This window comes from Columba livia, chromosome 3 (genome assembly GCF_036013475.1).
Source record: "Columba livia isolate bColLiv1 breed racing homer chromosome 3, bColLiv1.pat.W.v2, whole genome shotgun sequence".
Lineage (NCBI taxonomy): Eukaryota > Metazoa > Chordata > Aves > Columbiformes > Columbidae > Columba > Columba livia.
In genome coordinates, this window is record NC_088604.1 from 52928432 (window position 1) to 52944199 (window position 15768).

Consider the following 15768-nt stretch of genomic DNA (forward strand, 5'->3'; position numbering starts at 1 on the left):
CAATTTAGATGACTCTGTAAAAAACAAAAAGCAAGCAACCAAACAAACAGTGTCTTCCTTTTACTTTTTTCAAGGTTTATATTCAGATGAGAGCTTGCCCTCCAAAAACTACAACTCTAGTTACAGGCAACAGAATTTGTCATTTACCAACTGTACAATATATTGGGCCCTTATGTAAAAGCTATAAGGGGAGAAATATGGATACATCTCTGTCTCAATATAGGAATCCAGTGATTTTTTTCTAAAGAAACTGCATGGAGACATTTATGGGCTTTTCTTCAGAAAGGTTATTTTTTTAAATGCCCTTCTTGATCTGTGATGTCACTTCAGCCCTTGACAGTATCACACACACTTCTGTGAAAAGTCATTTCAGGTTCAGTACCATGCTTACTCTAGAGCTCTACAGAATAAGACATAAAAATATCCGTCAACTTGGAGTTTGTCTTTACATAGCATAGTTTTCCCCGTGGTGGTTCTTCAGACAATCTCACCAGAAAAAAAAAGCAAGCAGCATGCAGCTTTAAAGTATTATGACTTTTAAAATATGTCATGTGTATAACTCTTCTACTCTTTAAATGGTAATAAGGTTTTCTGTTCCATGATGTGGGGGAGAGAGGAGGAGAAGAAATCCATCACTGCAAATGATTAACATCTATTTCTGTTCTTTAAGCTTCAGTTTGAAGAATCTAGTATTACTATTTAGGTCCAACGCATCATTTAAAGTGCAATTCTCAAAATCGCAGATGGGTGGAGAACTATAACCACAATAAAATGCAGCAGATTTCCCTACAGACAGCAGTATGGGTAAAGCCTTATCATTAATATCACCATTCAGCGCACCAACAGATGTCAGCGCTCAAAGACAGTGAGAAAACTGACAGTGCAGTTAAAGACTGGGTCTGCATCTGTGTGCGTATATCAGCAAATAGTAAAATTACTATCTCCTTAAGCACTACACTTTGAAAGCAAAATGGGTTTTTAGCTTGGTATTCTTTTACACAAGCTACTTCCTATTTCCTTGGAAGAAAGCAGTCCCTGAACAAAAGAAATTTCAAAAGGCAAAGAGATGTTTATTATGCAGTTGACTAAGCAAAAGAAAAATACACAGATACTTTAAAAAAAATAGCCTCACAGTGGTCTGAATACTAATTAAAGAAACAAGCCACCCTGATCTAATGCAATGTTTTAAAAGCACATACCAACTTTGAATAAATAATTGAAAAAGAGGGTTTATGTTGCCAAGCAATAAGATCACCCCTGGAAAAAAGTATCAGACATTTGTTCCTTTCTACTTTATTCATTTAAAAAATACAGAGTACAGTCTCTCTAACCTAAGTGCCAGCAATATATATATATACTCACACAAGTGCAAAGCTGCATGCTTTAACATTAAAATTGCAACTTCTGTTTCTGCCCAGCATTAGAGAAAAAAGTTGATTCTTCTCAAATAATTTTTGATATGTGCACAGGAAGCCAGATGTTCCACAGTCATCAGCTCTTCCACTGCACAGCATCATTTTAGTTCTCTGCTCAATATTGCCTACTGTCTCTTCTGATCTTCATGTCTTTTCTTACCTTATTAGAGATTTGCATTAAAAAAAAGGCCCAAGTTTCTTAAAAGCCAGACTTCCATTCATTTGCTTTATCTCTAAGACAATTTAAAAGCCAAGGTACATACAGTTTCCAAAAGGGAGTGGGAGGACAAATGAAAGTATATTTTACACTTGTAGTTACCTTTGCAAAAGAGACTGCATATCTCACTGTTCCCACAAGGGCTGTGTATGTTTAACTTTAACAGTTATAAGAATGTAACATCAGGTTATGTGCTCATCCAATCTGTCTGGAAAGCCTTTAAAATTAGAGGCATCAGAATGAGCAATACCTGTATCTTCATAAACACCAGCTATAAAATTCAATCAGCTTACTGCAGAGAGTTATAGCAAGTTGTCATATTATTCTGTACATGCATTTCTTGGTTACAACAGAGTTCAAACTGAAGATTTCAAGATGCAAGAAAGGCAAAATGGGAATTTTACTACTGTACTTGCCTTTCTTCAAAACAGCACCGGATCAGAGCATTTCATTTCACTATCGCTTAAAAAGCTAACAGCTCATGATCTAAGCACAGAAGCAGGAGTCTCAGGTTTAGCCTCCCCCTGTAATAAACAGTGTGATTCGCAGCAGTTCAGTGGCAAACCACAGCTGCCCATGTGCAGCCATGAACCAGGCTCCAAAACCAGGGCTTGAACTGACCCTAGTGAGCTGACATGCCCAAGCTGGAGACCTGCAGTGTGGGTAGGAGTGAAGATAGCCTTCATCCAGCACACAGCAGCAGCCCTGCTTTAGTGGGGAAAAAAACAAATCCGAGCCAGGTAGTCGAGTTCTGCTCTTTACCCTCACACTGTGTGATCTTGTGCAAGTCACTAGACCCCTTCCACCCCTGGAAAACCATACCACTTTCTCACAGGGAAGTCTTCTGGACTCTGCAGGCAAGGCTGCCGAGCACTGTGATACAACAGCAACTTAACCACAATTCTGCAAAAGGTTTTGCTTAATCTGTCTCAGGCAAGCATGTGCTTTATTACTCAGCAATTATGTTTTCAGGACAGACTTACAGACCTGATTACAAAAAGTCATGGAAAGCAGAGAAAGAGAGACACTTTTTAGAAGTATGCACACATTATTTATATCCCATGCTTAAAAACCAACCAAACAAAACCAAAACACATAAAAAAACCCCAACCAACCAAACAAGTAAAAACAACCCAAAACAAGTTTTGTGGATAAAGGAGATTTTCACGCAAAAGAAGGAACTGGTATATCGAGTATCTGGAATATTGCGTATCTGGTACATTGCCCATATTGCTTAATTTATAGTTCCACCTAAAAAATTATTTTCTTCATTTGTAAAATTACAGTTCTAGAAATAATTTAGAAATGGATGACAAAATCCTTCAAAACCGAATGTCTGAAACATAGTTTACACAGAGACGCGTCTGAATAGTAGAGATGGTTACCAAAAAAAGTGTTTTATCATCTTTGTACCATCGCAGGCAGCAGTTTTATGCCAGAGAAGTAATGCACTGTTAGACAGCAGCAAACACTGTAAAGACACTTTCCTGAAGTATTAGACTCTTATTCTGCCAAATAAATTAGGAAGACAAATTTATTATTCATAAAGGAACTACTTGTTAAGATATTCTATTTAAGATGAAAACCACAGAAATGTACAGCTATGCTGGCTCCTCAAGCCGGTATAGTTTTTTTTAGAAAACAAAACGAACAGAAAGTTAACACACTGAACACCTCTTAAAGCAGTATGTTTCAGACAGCTTTAAGAAATCCAACAGTCATGCATGTGCTTTTGTAATGACATAAATTACCTTCCACAAGAAGTGCTCCCTCCTGTCTGTCCATGATTTCCTTCTCATAGTCCTGTGCCTTCATTAGCATTCAAAGAAGCTATCAAAGCCTGGCTGTCTACCACTCTTATTTTCCCTCGAATGAGATAAGGCATTTTTTGGTCTTAGCGGTAGATTTTAATAAACAAGTGGAAATATTCTGCTTCAGTTTGCCCACAGAACTACAGCCTTAAGCTACTGTACTCACCAACATTATGATTTGCTCTATTTTATATTAAATGGTTGCCATAGGCTGCTATACTAACATCAAATACGAAATCATCACCATGAGAATACAACTTTTGCCAAAACACAGGAGATGTTCAATTTTAAGCTTTACCTCACATCTTTACATCACCTTATTTAGCTTTCTCAAAAAGAGCCCTATGTGTCTGGAATTTAGGTTTTGCCTTTACATAAAATGTGCATGTGGGTTTTCAGTTAAAGAATTAATCATGTGCTTGATTTTTTTGGTGAAAGCCAGATGTTTTCCACTGAATATCTAAAGCCTTTTCAATTACCCCATAAGTCTGAGGATCCAGTTACATAGGACATTCAGTTAGTTTTGGTAAATTTACCTGCTGAGAATGTAGACCAAGTTTGAACATAATTAAATATGCTCCTTAGCTCACAAAAAAATAGGTGTAAGGCTGAAAAAAAACCCATGATCTAGCAATGGGAACACAACGTATTCTGGTCAAATATGCACACAGTCACACACTGAGACATCCCTCCATCTCATGACCAACGTTCAAATCAGACTGGCATTTGCCTATATAGCATAAATTTCAAGTCACTTGAATGAGGACAGGCTACCAGGTTCTCAAAAAAAGGCAGCTGAAGCAACTCACCTGGAATAATGTCCTCCCCTAAAAAGACCTTAAGGGCTCCCGGCAGAAAGAACATTAATTTGGCAAAGGCATATCCTGTTTAATGTCTTGCAGACAAAGAGATGCCTCAGACGCATTCTCCTCCACTTTGCTCTCCTTTCAAAAGCAGTGGCTCTATGGGGGTCCACTGCTTCCACTGTGCTCAGACCTCCACTAAGCCATTTTGGCTCCCTATCGCACCAGGTCATGATCCCAACAAAAGCAGGGGTAGCTTTTCTGTCTGGCTGGCAGGTTGAACTGGCTCTGCAGAGGGTCTGGCAAGTGACACAAACAAGAGGTTGCTTAATAGAGTCACTGAATCATACTCTTAGTAATTCAAGATGAAGATTCTCTGGAGGTTGGACCAGATGACCTTTAAAGGTCCCTTCCAATCCAAACTATTCTATGATTCTGTGCATCTTGCAGTGCCACTATCCCTACATAAGCAATTTAACATACTGTTTTGTGACATTTTAGATGCCATAAGATAACCCCTGCCACCTCCAGGTGCCACTTCACAAGAGCACAGGTCTGCAAACCCAGGGAGAACATCTGCAAGCTCTGTAAGGGTGCTCTTAACTTAGGGGTATAAGATACCCACCTATCTACAATATTTATTTCCCTGTATTTAGGCATTTAATTCACCTCCTTCCTACCTTTTATGAAACAATTTAAAATAACTAAATATATTTAACCAACAGTATCAGGAAGGACTGCAAAAAACTCAAGAACTAGAGATACAAAAGCACTGAAGGTTATCGGTAGGTAAATAAAACTTCGGGGGTGGGGGGAAGCCAATATTAATTTTAAACTCCTTTGACAAACAGAGTGACAGCTACAAGATGCCAGCATTAAGGACACAAAGTACTTTACGAAAACTACTTTCAAAATGCATAGCATCATCAGCATGTTGCAAGGAATCACCACATTGCTTACTCATTACATGTCAATTTTTTTCCTTTCACTGTATCTTGTTCTTAAAGAAATGTACCATCAGGGAAGGTGGCTTTTTCTACTTTAAACTAAAACCACTCAATACCTCCACAGCTGCATTTTAACTCTTTCCCTCCCTCTCCTATGAAGGCTCCCACAAGGCTTTCTCCCAGTAAAAGCACTTTGAATGTTGATCTACAGGAGCTGGGCCTTCAGTAATTCCTGCCACTGGGTTTCTTTTCCCTTTTTGTGTTCTGAGAAAAGGTATTGGGAGGTAACAGTCTTCTGAAGCGCAGCACCTCAGCCTGCTACAGGTTATTACAGTAGACTGAACCTTTGCTCTGCAAATGCCACATTGTGGAGAGTCAATTTTAATGGAGTAGTTAGGCCAGAAGATCAGATACAAGCCCCTAAAACAAGGCTACTGAAAGAAGTTTTGTACCTCTTTCATCCACATAATACTGTTTCCTCACCACATCCAAAACTAGCACCAAGTCAACCCTTCCATTAAGCCCGTCAGCTCACCAACTTGACAGAAGATTTGGCAGAAAACTATCCAGTTATTTTGCTCTGGCAGCCTTCTGCTGGTCTAATAAGCTGAAGCACCAGACAGAGGGCTACAGTGGAATTAATGCAAAGTGGACAGTGGAAGAAGGCAATCAGAAGTTTTAAGAAGAGGCTTCCCCTCTGTTTTTGACAGCGACAAGAAGTACTAGTGAGTGCGTCTTGCCTCATTAACCAAAAAAAAAAAAATAAAAACAAAAACAAAAACCAAACCAAAAAGGGAATAAATCTCCCCCAACCTGGCCCTGGCTTCCCCTGAGCCACAGCATCAGGATACCAGGCAGTAAGAAAGCAAGCAGTGGAAATGTGCAGGAAGGTACAGGGGGCCAACCACCCTTCTTCAGCAGTGAGCCACCTCCTGTAATTTTGCCATTGCTCCTCCTTGTTACTGAAGAGTTCTTATTGTGCCCGAGTGCTGCCACATCAAGTGCATATCAGATCTCTGAATAGTGCTTTATTTCCACACTCGCAAGCTTTCTTTCCTCCAGATACTTCTGAACTTCCCTGCAACATTACTGAGACTTCTTGCTTAACCTAATGGCTTCCAACTAAACTGCATAAAAGCCACCACAGAAAACAATTAAAAAAATGAAATGAGCACTGAGGACTTCAGAAGCTCCAGAATTCACACTGCCAACCCCAATTCAGTTCTTTATAGGAAAACAGTGTGAAGTAATCTTTAGCTGTAGAGTCTGTTTCACTGACTTGTGACCACTGCCCTGGTGAGCTCAAAGGTTTAGTGCTCAGAAAGGACCATAGAATCAATGAATAAAGTTTTCCTCTCCAGGACTTCCCATAGATGACTGCAACAGTTGAGAGCTGTATAAGTATTTGGAGCACCGCATGATCATGCTCTTTGGACATCGATCACGGTTTACGAAGGAGGCTTTTATCATGAAAATGTGTCCAAACATCTCCAAACAATAACATGCAGTTTCCAAGCTAGACACCTAGCACAGCACAGCTGCATTAGTATGGTGCTCCACCAACACCAATAGCGAGCTGTTCAGCAGGATTAATTAGCCGGGGCAGAGCACTGCACTAATGTAATTATATTGCTTCTAGTACCTGAGCTACCTCATTCATCGTTTTCTACTCCTTTCCTCTGAAATAAAAAGAGTTCAATTTTTTGCTATTTTCTTAACACCTAAATAATTCAATCAATTTTTTTTTTTTTTTTTGAGAGAGAGAGAGAGGAATGAGACTTGGAAAATATTCAAAGTCAGTTTCCCCTAATCAAAAACAGAGCATCTCCTGCCTTCATAACTTGTCCCCACTACTGCCATCCTCTTCTAATCACTTCTTTAGTTCATATCAAGCTGCCACCTTTTTCAAACTGCCTATGCACCAGCAAGTCTTCCCTGGACATGAGAAATAATGATGGTCAGCCACAACCAACACTGATAAGAGCGGAGACTGGAAAACTTTCAACTTCTTTGAGTGGAAAAGAGTCATCACTGCCTTCCACTCACCCTTTTTTTACAGATGGGGAACAGATACCACAGGAGGTACTTGCTCAAAAAAGGGGCCACCTCTCAAATCAGTGAGTGGAATATCAGGAATACAAAGCACAACCTCCTCATTCACAGTCTGGGGGTCCTATCAAGACACAGAAACAACAGAGCAGTGTGAGATTTACTAGGTAGCCAGACTCTGCCTCAGCTCACGGAGACACCAGAGCATCAGTGGAACTCCCCAAAGAACTCCCATTCTGACAAAACACAAGCATGCTGGTACACTCAAAAGCCGCTGTGACTCTTTGCTCAAGCCTTCCTGAAGCATCCAGCATGAGGAAGACGCTCAGAGCAGGCAACACAAGGTCAGCCAGTAAAAAATTCAGCAGCCACAAGCAACTGACAGCGATTTTACAACAGGAAGCGCCCCGCTGCCAGCAGTACCGCCAGACCTTCTTTTTCTAAGTTTGTGTATAACTCATCATCAGAAGAGAAACAGAGGAACATCGCAGCACCCATCTCTGGCCTTGAGCCCACACCCCTCACCTGTACGGGCACACCTGCACACAGGCAGGCCTTGCAGGTGTTACACGGTGGGACTGTTACCACACATACTCACCTGGAGAACAACTGTGTCATTCTTGCAGAGTAGAAGGCAGTGACAGCAACATGACCTTCACTTCTCTGTGTTTCCACCAGTCTTCTGCTTGCTTTATATGCTTCTAGCAACTTATTTTTTCTAGTTGTCATATTATGTTGGTTTTGATACTAAATAAAGCCCAAGAATCTTTATAGTCCCACTTTAATTTTCACCCTTTTTTAAATACAAAATGTATGCCATAAAAAGAATTATTAACATTTCTGTTACAAAACTTTGTTAAGAATCATGTCGTTTTATTGTTTTGTGATCATAAACGTATTAGTACAGCTAGACATCTAAACACTGATTTCAATTTGAAATTTAAAACAGGTAAATAACCAAAACATCTCTAAGCTCTCTCCCCTCAGATTTATATCAACATGTTCATGATATGCAGCTCTTCCAGGACAGAAATGCAGGGAAGAACAACCCTATTTCTCGGCATTCTTTTCCTTTAAAGTAGCCTGCTTTGTCTGTCAGAAAGATGCACAGGAATGGCTTCAAATTTTGAGTTCTAGGCATAAAAGAGAAGAGTCAAATTCCAGGCTTAGGGTATGAAAGCAGAAAGATTCTTTATGTTTGGAGCTCCAGCATGCAACCACCAGGCACAAGGAGAGGAGCTTTAAGGAATAATTCCAGTTTCTGTGCATGTACAGTGAAGTACAAAAGTTATCACTTCAAAAAGTTACAATTTAAAACTAGTTCTAAAAAGACTGCAGATTAGAATTCCAGCTTGACAGTAAAGTATCAACGTAAAAACAAGTGGATAAGAGCTTGCAAAGACAGAGAGAGAAGCAACATAAAGGCCAACACATGAAACAATGTGAAGCAAGTTAACACAGTATAGGAAACACCATTTTACAGTCAGAGAGAATAAAACAAAAAAACAAAAAAACAAAAAAAGGAAGCATTCTTTAAAAAAAAAAAAAGTCAAACCAATCAAGGTTCTGCAAAAATGCAAGAGCAATTAAGTAAACAACATGTTACAGTCACATACTGAATCAGGAGGAATCAGTACTGAGGAATTATACTGAGATATGAAGAAAAAATAAAAATCTAGGAACTAACTGCAGTGTCTCTGTCATCTCCTACACTTACACGGCCAAAGATCTGTTTTGGGGAGTTACTGTGTTGCCAGTGGCTCCTCTATAGCAGCTGAAGAGAAAGAAGAGTGATGGAATGGAAAGAGAAAGAAAAATTGAAGAGATACTGGGGTATGTTTGTATATACATGTACATATACAAGCATACAAATATGTGCTCACGTACACACATGTATCCATATGTAATAAAAGATAACTTGGACTAGCTGGCACACAGCGGGACCAGCAAGAGCAGTATACTTAAGTTTTATCTTCTTCCTCCTGCTTATTTACTTGTTGCAGTCTTCTGTACTACAGAACTGTATACATCAGGTCTGGAGCTTCATTACTTCTAAATACTTCTACATGGCAATTCAAGATGGCTGGGAAAAGAGTTTGCTGGTGTTTGTAACTGTTCTGTATGCTTCAGGGAGGCTGTGTAACTAAAACAGAAGAGAACATAGTCTCTGCACACCAAGATGCAGTCTATACCATGCACTCCTGAGAGTTTCTCCCCACAAAATACCTTTGCATTGGTATTTACTGCTTATGACCGCTGCATATTTTGCTAAAATAGTTAGACTGATGCAAGGACTCCAGAGCACAGAACACAATTTGAGATTTGTGACAGCTTATCTTCTGCTGCTCTGCGTGGTGTCAGAGCTCACTTTTCAGACCACTCCATACAAACATGCAATAAAAATAAATCAGCTCAAATAAGACTAATGATGTTTCACAAACAGAAAAATACTCAGTAGTTACAGGCTCACCCCATCTCATTTCCATCACTACAGAACAGGAAATATATACTATTAATTAATTCATAAACCCTAATCTCTGCAGGCAGCTGAAATTGTCAGTTTGATAAATAAACTAGACAGTAATGATGGGAAATTAAACTATATTATCAAGGAAATTCTTCTGTCAGAGGATGCTGTCAAGCTGTATTCACGACAGTCTTACCTATACAGAGTTCGAAAAATTTCTGTAAGGAAGGACTTAAAAATAACACCTGAATCAACACGCAGCACAAGCGAACAAGACAGTTCAGGGAATTTGCCAAAACCCACACAGCTCAGATGCCTCACCGCTATTACCCAAATTGACCGTATTTTGCCAAATACCCTCAACCCTTTAGACAGCTGATATCGCAGAACAGTGAATCCGAGACCGATCGCGACATTTCTGAAGCGCTGCAGAACCTGCACACCCGCACCTCGCACTTGGAAACGCATCCGCTGGCCAAGCGCAGGACGGACCAGGATAACTCCTCCTCGGTCACTAGTGCGGCACCGGCTCCCGCCGCCTCCCGCATCCCGGGGAGACACTCGCCGCTCACCGATGGGCGACAGATCGTGGGGTGCCCCACGGAGCGCGCAGGCGGACCCGCGTCGCGATGGGGCCCCCGGGCGTCGCTTCTCCTCCCCGGCGCCGCTACTTCCAGCCCTCGCCCGGCTCCCCCGAAGTCGCCCCGCGGCCTGCCCGCGCTCGCCGGGCTTTGCTTCCTCCCCGGGTTTCGGTGCAACAGCTGGATGAGACCGGTAACGTCGGGGGGGAGGCGCAACCGGCACGGAGCGCGTTCGGCGCCGGCGGCGCCGGGTCCGCAGGCAGCGCTCGCTCGCGGCCGCGCAGGGGCGCGGAACTCATCATGGGCTGAGAGGATGCAACCGCGGGAGACGCAACCGACCTTCTCGGCGGCTGCCGAGCGAGAACCGGGCGGAAAGACCCCCTTCCGCAGTGAGGAGGAGAAGGCAGGAGGAGCTCCCCGCCATCCCGCCGCCAGCCCCGACAGCGACCTGTTGCCCCGCGCGGGGGTGCCGAGGCGCGTCCCCGGGAGCGGGACCGGCCGCCGCCACTCACCTCTTTGATTTTGTCCCTTCTCTGCCGGACGGTGGGGTCGGTGGGCTCCTGCCCCACGGCTCCGACGGGCTGGCGGAAGAGGTGCTGGGGCAGCCCGGGGGCGCCCGCCTCTTTCCTGCCGCGGGCGTCCTGCAGAAGTTTCTCCTTGTCCTGGCGGATGTCCCTGCGGATCTCCTCGGGCAGCTTCTGCAGCGTCTCCTTGGCCTCCCGGAGAGCCCGCTCGTGGTCCGCGCGGATCCGCTCCAGGCTGCCCGCCCCGCCCGCGGCCGCCGCCACCGCCCCCGCCGCCGAGCCGCCGCCGAGCTGCGGCGGGACGCGGGGCTGCCCGCCGGGCGGCGGCGGCGGCGGCTGCAGGGCGGCCGAGTGGAAGAAGACGCCGCTGAGGAGCTTGGAGGAGTCGGGCAGGAAGAAGATGGCCCCGAAGCAAAGGGTGATGAAGGCGCTGAACACCAGCAGCAGCACGAACTTCTCCGTCAGCCGGAACGCGCCGGGGCCCGCCGCCTTCCTGCCCCCACCGCCCGCGCCGCCGCCTGCGGGGCCGCCCAGCGCCCCCGGCCCCGCCGCGCTACCGAAGAGCGGCAGCAGGCTGGCGGCGGGCATGGCCCCCGCGCCGCCTCAGCGCAGAGCAGCGCGCCCCGCCGCCGCCACGCAGGGACCGCACCGCACCGGACGGCTCGGCTCCGCCGCCGCCTACCCCGCCTCGGCGGCAGAAAGTTTCCCCGGGCGGACGCGGCAACTTTTCCCGTTCCCGCCGCTCCCCCGCCGGCAGCGCTCGGCGTGTGCGGGGCGGGCGCTGTCAGCTCCAGCCCATGCTGCCGGGCCGCCGCCGCGGGTGCCGCTCCCCGCTCCGCCCGCGCGGAACTGCCGGGCAGCCGGGGGCGGAGCGGGGCGGGCCGGGGCCGCCGCTGGCCCAATGGCGGAGGGGGCGGGGCGCGGGCGGGGCGGGCCGGGCCGGGGGCGGGATGCGGGCACGCCGCTCCACCTCCCTCCCGCACTGCCGGTCGCCGCGGTCCCTGGGGTCAGGCCCTCTTGGGCTCCCCGGGCGGTGCCCGCCCTGCAGAGAGGGGACGCGGCGGCGCGGCACGCCCGCGCGAGGCAGCGAGTGAGGCGCCTTCGCCCCAGCGGGCGGTGGCAGCCCGAGGCGGGCGCGCGGCTCCGGCACGTGCCGGCAAGGCAGGCACGCGCGCACACGCTCACCCACGTGCACACTTGTGCACACACAGGGACGTGCGTGCACACAGCCGCGCGCGTGTGCCCCCGCATCACGGGCACGCACACACACACACACACACACACACACACACACACGTGCGGTCACACGCGCTCACGCGTGCACGCGGCTGGGGACGTGCGAGGGGCGGCAGCAGCGCCGCAGCTACCCCGGTGAGCGGGACTGGGTGTAATTCCCGACCCGCTGTTGTAGGAGGAGCCGTATTCTTTGTAAGAGAAACAGGGGTTTTAATTTAATTCTATTTTCTTGTGCAGGTGAAAGGTACATCCTTTGCGAGGAAGTAGAGGGAATGTACCTTTGTGAGCGTGACAATTCGACTTTTTGTCTAGCCTAGTGCAAATGAAAACAACAATGTGTTGGTGCACCGGTGTGTCATATTTGATGGCTGATCAAATTGCTGCATCGGGCTCATCTGTGAAAGGAAAGCTTTCCGTGAAAGCAAAAGTTTTTTTTAAAAAAACAATTTATGATTTTGCTCGTGTTGTACAGCAATGCAATGAACAGTGGGGATGTGAGAAGCAGGGAAACACAATAAAATGCTGGGTCACTTTAACTGAACGAGGGAATCCAGCCAACGCCCAGGGGTTTATCTCCAACTTCTTTGGAACACGCTTGGAGCCTACCTAGACTTTGACAGCAGCTCAGCACCGTAAACTTAAACATTTCCTCCAAAATGTGAACCGCAGAGTCTGAAAGAAAACAGTGAGCTGCGTTATTCCCAGAAGTTACAATGCTGAGGTTGTTTGGTTTGTGTATTTACATGACTTTATTTTGCAAGGGAAAAAAAAAAACGGTAGAGGGAAGTCTGCGCTTTAAAGAAGGGCAGGGAGAAGGCATTGCATAAGCTGTAAAGATGCGATTTTGAAAATGGGCTTGGCATGGGCCTAATTCTAGTCCCAGTGGAATTAAGGGGAGTTTTACTGTTGACTTAATAGGAAGTAAGGCTGCTGCCCAGAGCTTTTCTAAATCCCATTCTTTAGAAGTCAGAATATGTAATAGATTAATTAAAAACAGGTTTCGAGAAGACAGTTACATAGAAATGTTGGATTGAGTCCTGCAAAGCTCCCATAAGTATATGGGCAAATGCTTCTGTAAAATTTCAGGATTATATATGAAACTGAAGGATCAGGGGCCAAATTTTGCATCCAGTGAAATCAGTAATTTCCTTTAGCTTTCACTCTGTTTTTCTTTTAAATCATGTTCTTTCCTGAGTTGCATTTCCACACATTTAGATGTGAAACTATTCCTTAAACTAAACAATAAGTACTCTGATCTTGACACACATTTCCCAGAAATGTGCAATGTAGCTTGATAGCTGTGCCAAGATAAAAACTGTTTAGGGCTGAAGAAAGCCTGCTTGGAAAAGATAAGAATCTATGCTGCTATTTTTTTAAAAAGCAACTTTTAAGGTAGCAAATATGGAGTTTAGCTATTATTGAAAGACAGTTGACTAGTGACAAAGCTTCCTAAATGGTGAAATACCACTCTCAGCATCAGCAAGCATATTCTGCTTCAAGCACTGGGTATGTAGGCGTACAATATTTTTCACAAATTGTCCTCAAAACTCATCACTACTTATGCATTAATATTTTGAGGCAGAAATTATTGCTGGAAGAAGTACATTTCTTTAGTATTCTGAAGTAATTCCTTAGGTTGCCATATTTCTATAGCACTTCATGAACAGATGCGAGGGTTGAAAATACCATCACATGGGGTTCTGCTCCTGTGTCTCCAAGACTGAAGCCCTCTGAACTCACCAGCCTCTTGCCTTCTTTTGGTGTCCATTTGGTGTGGTAGGTAGGGGTTAAATGTGAATGCATACCAGGAATTTCACTGCCACACTCATTACTGGTTTTGGGACATCCTGCTGGTTTCCTGAGCATGAGGGAAGCAACAACCAGTATTTTCTGCGTGAAGGCAGAAAGTGTTAAATTCTCTAGCCTCTGTGATGAGATGATCATTCCAAGGTCAATAATCTAGGCCCTAAAATGGAATTCCTCATCTGAACAAGACCCTAAATTCTGTATGCAGAGCTTCCCTGTTGTTAACACCTAATGTCACAGTTACCAGTAAAGTCGTGCGGGAAGTATGCAGTGGAACTATTGATGTGTGTAAATTACTGGTGTACAGAGCTGTTCACAAGATGAGGTCAGTGGAGACTAGAAGAAAAAGAACCTACCTCAACCCAACATTACTATACAAGTTCCTTTTTTATTTTGTCAATATCTTACACAATACAGAACTGTACAAGATATTCCAAAGAACATGAAAATACAGGAAGTATCTGACAAAAAAAAATACCTCAAATGCAAATAGTGGAACCAGGGGTTGTACATGCTCGGTTTCAACTGGCAGTGTCCAACAGGCAATGCAGCTGTACAGTTAAATCACGTTGATAGGTGCTTGAATAGTGTCAAAAAATCCAATTAAAGCACAAAAAATGAAGCCTTTTGTTTGCAATAATCTAGTGAAAGCTCACCCACCTGCATGAGGGCTTGCACTGGAAGAGCCTCTTTTGATACAGCTTTGTCAGTATAACCACCCAGTGGAACCATTGAGCAGGCTGACACTTTGGGTTTTTGCTTTTCTTCTTTTTCTCCTGTTTGAGCTGCATTACTTCCTGGATGACATCAGCTAAATGGGAAAAATACCCAAGTCCTCAGGCAGTTGTTTTGCTACGCTAGACAAGGCTGGGTCAGATCCAATCCAGTTTGGCTATACCAACAGAACACCGGTCTGCATCTCTCCCACAGGGTGAAATGCTTCTTCTGTGGGTTCAGCTGCACAATCAAGAATCATTTTCCAGCAATCATGCACAGGTCAGGCATTTATAGAAAGGAGGAACCGATACATGAAGGATGCTGAGAGGGAGATTTTCATAATCAACTGATAAGGCTCTTTTCTGTAATAAATATTCTGAATGGGCAAATTTGCTGCATGTCGACTGAAAGGCCTGGAAAAAACAAAACAAAACAAAACAAAGTTCTACTGCTTGTTAGGTTTTTGTTTGTTTGTTTTTAAATCAGATACACCTAATTTGCCACGTTTCTAGCCTTAGATCTTGCCTACTGATAGGGAATTAGCCTGCATGATCTAAAAGATACATGTAACAGGCAAGGAGGGTATTAACAGTTGGCCCCTTTTTAGGCACATTCAACTGAAGCAGAGATAATGACCCATACATCTTTTTGGATAGTGAGTTTGTAACAATACCACTCCCTTGCAAGTGGTTTCCAATGTTACCTTCTGGTTAAGACTACTGTAAAAAATTACTTGACAGCTTCCTTTTGAAATGCAATGCTTTTGCTCAGCTATCCAGAGGTACTTCTAACCGGCTTGCCTTTGGGAATGTCATTCACAAACCCAAGTTAGACATCCAGGTCTTCGGAGAGTTAAGTAATGTGACATAGACTTAGGGTTCCAGGCCTCACAAGCTGGATTTATAACACTCAGCATGCTGTTTGGAAGGAGGCTTCGGCCTTTTGAGGACCAGATGTGTATGAAATGCTCTCTGTCTTTCCAATTTTGGTACTTGGCTGCAGTTCTCAGTTCAGTATGTGAGGAAAGTGTGATTCACAGCTGCAAAAACTTTGCTTCATCTCCAGTGCTATGAGAATAAGGGACTGCCTCATGCTTTTCTTTAAGAGCTCAGAAGAGAGAAGTGTTGACCACTTACTTAAGAGTCCTGTGGCTAGAGCACTTGCTCAGTAACTTGGAGATCTGTGTTCAGCATGT

At 44.6% G+C, this 15768-nt stretch overlaps 1 protein-coding gene across 2 annotated transcripts in view; it reads right to left on the reverse strand.

Annotated features, from left to right (window-relative positions):
• The window catches only part of MAN1A1 (mannosidase alpha class 1A member 1), a 149393-nt gene extending 137705 nt beyond the window's left edge, over nucleotides 1–11688 (reverse strand). The window contains exon 1 of one of the 2 annotated variants that reach the window (XM_065056759.1): nucleotides 10803–11688. In XM_065056759.1, coding sequence (XP_064912831.1) covers nucleotides 10803–11402 — 600 coding nt within the window. In that variant the 5' untranslated portion in view covers nucleotides 11403–11688. Of the gene's footprint in view, nucleotides 1–10158; nucleotides 10740–10802 lie in introns of those variants that run through there. The other variant, XM_021294461.2, reaches the window with a different exon arrangement.
• Between the last annotated feature and the right edge of the window lie 4080 nt (nucleotides 11689–15768).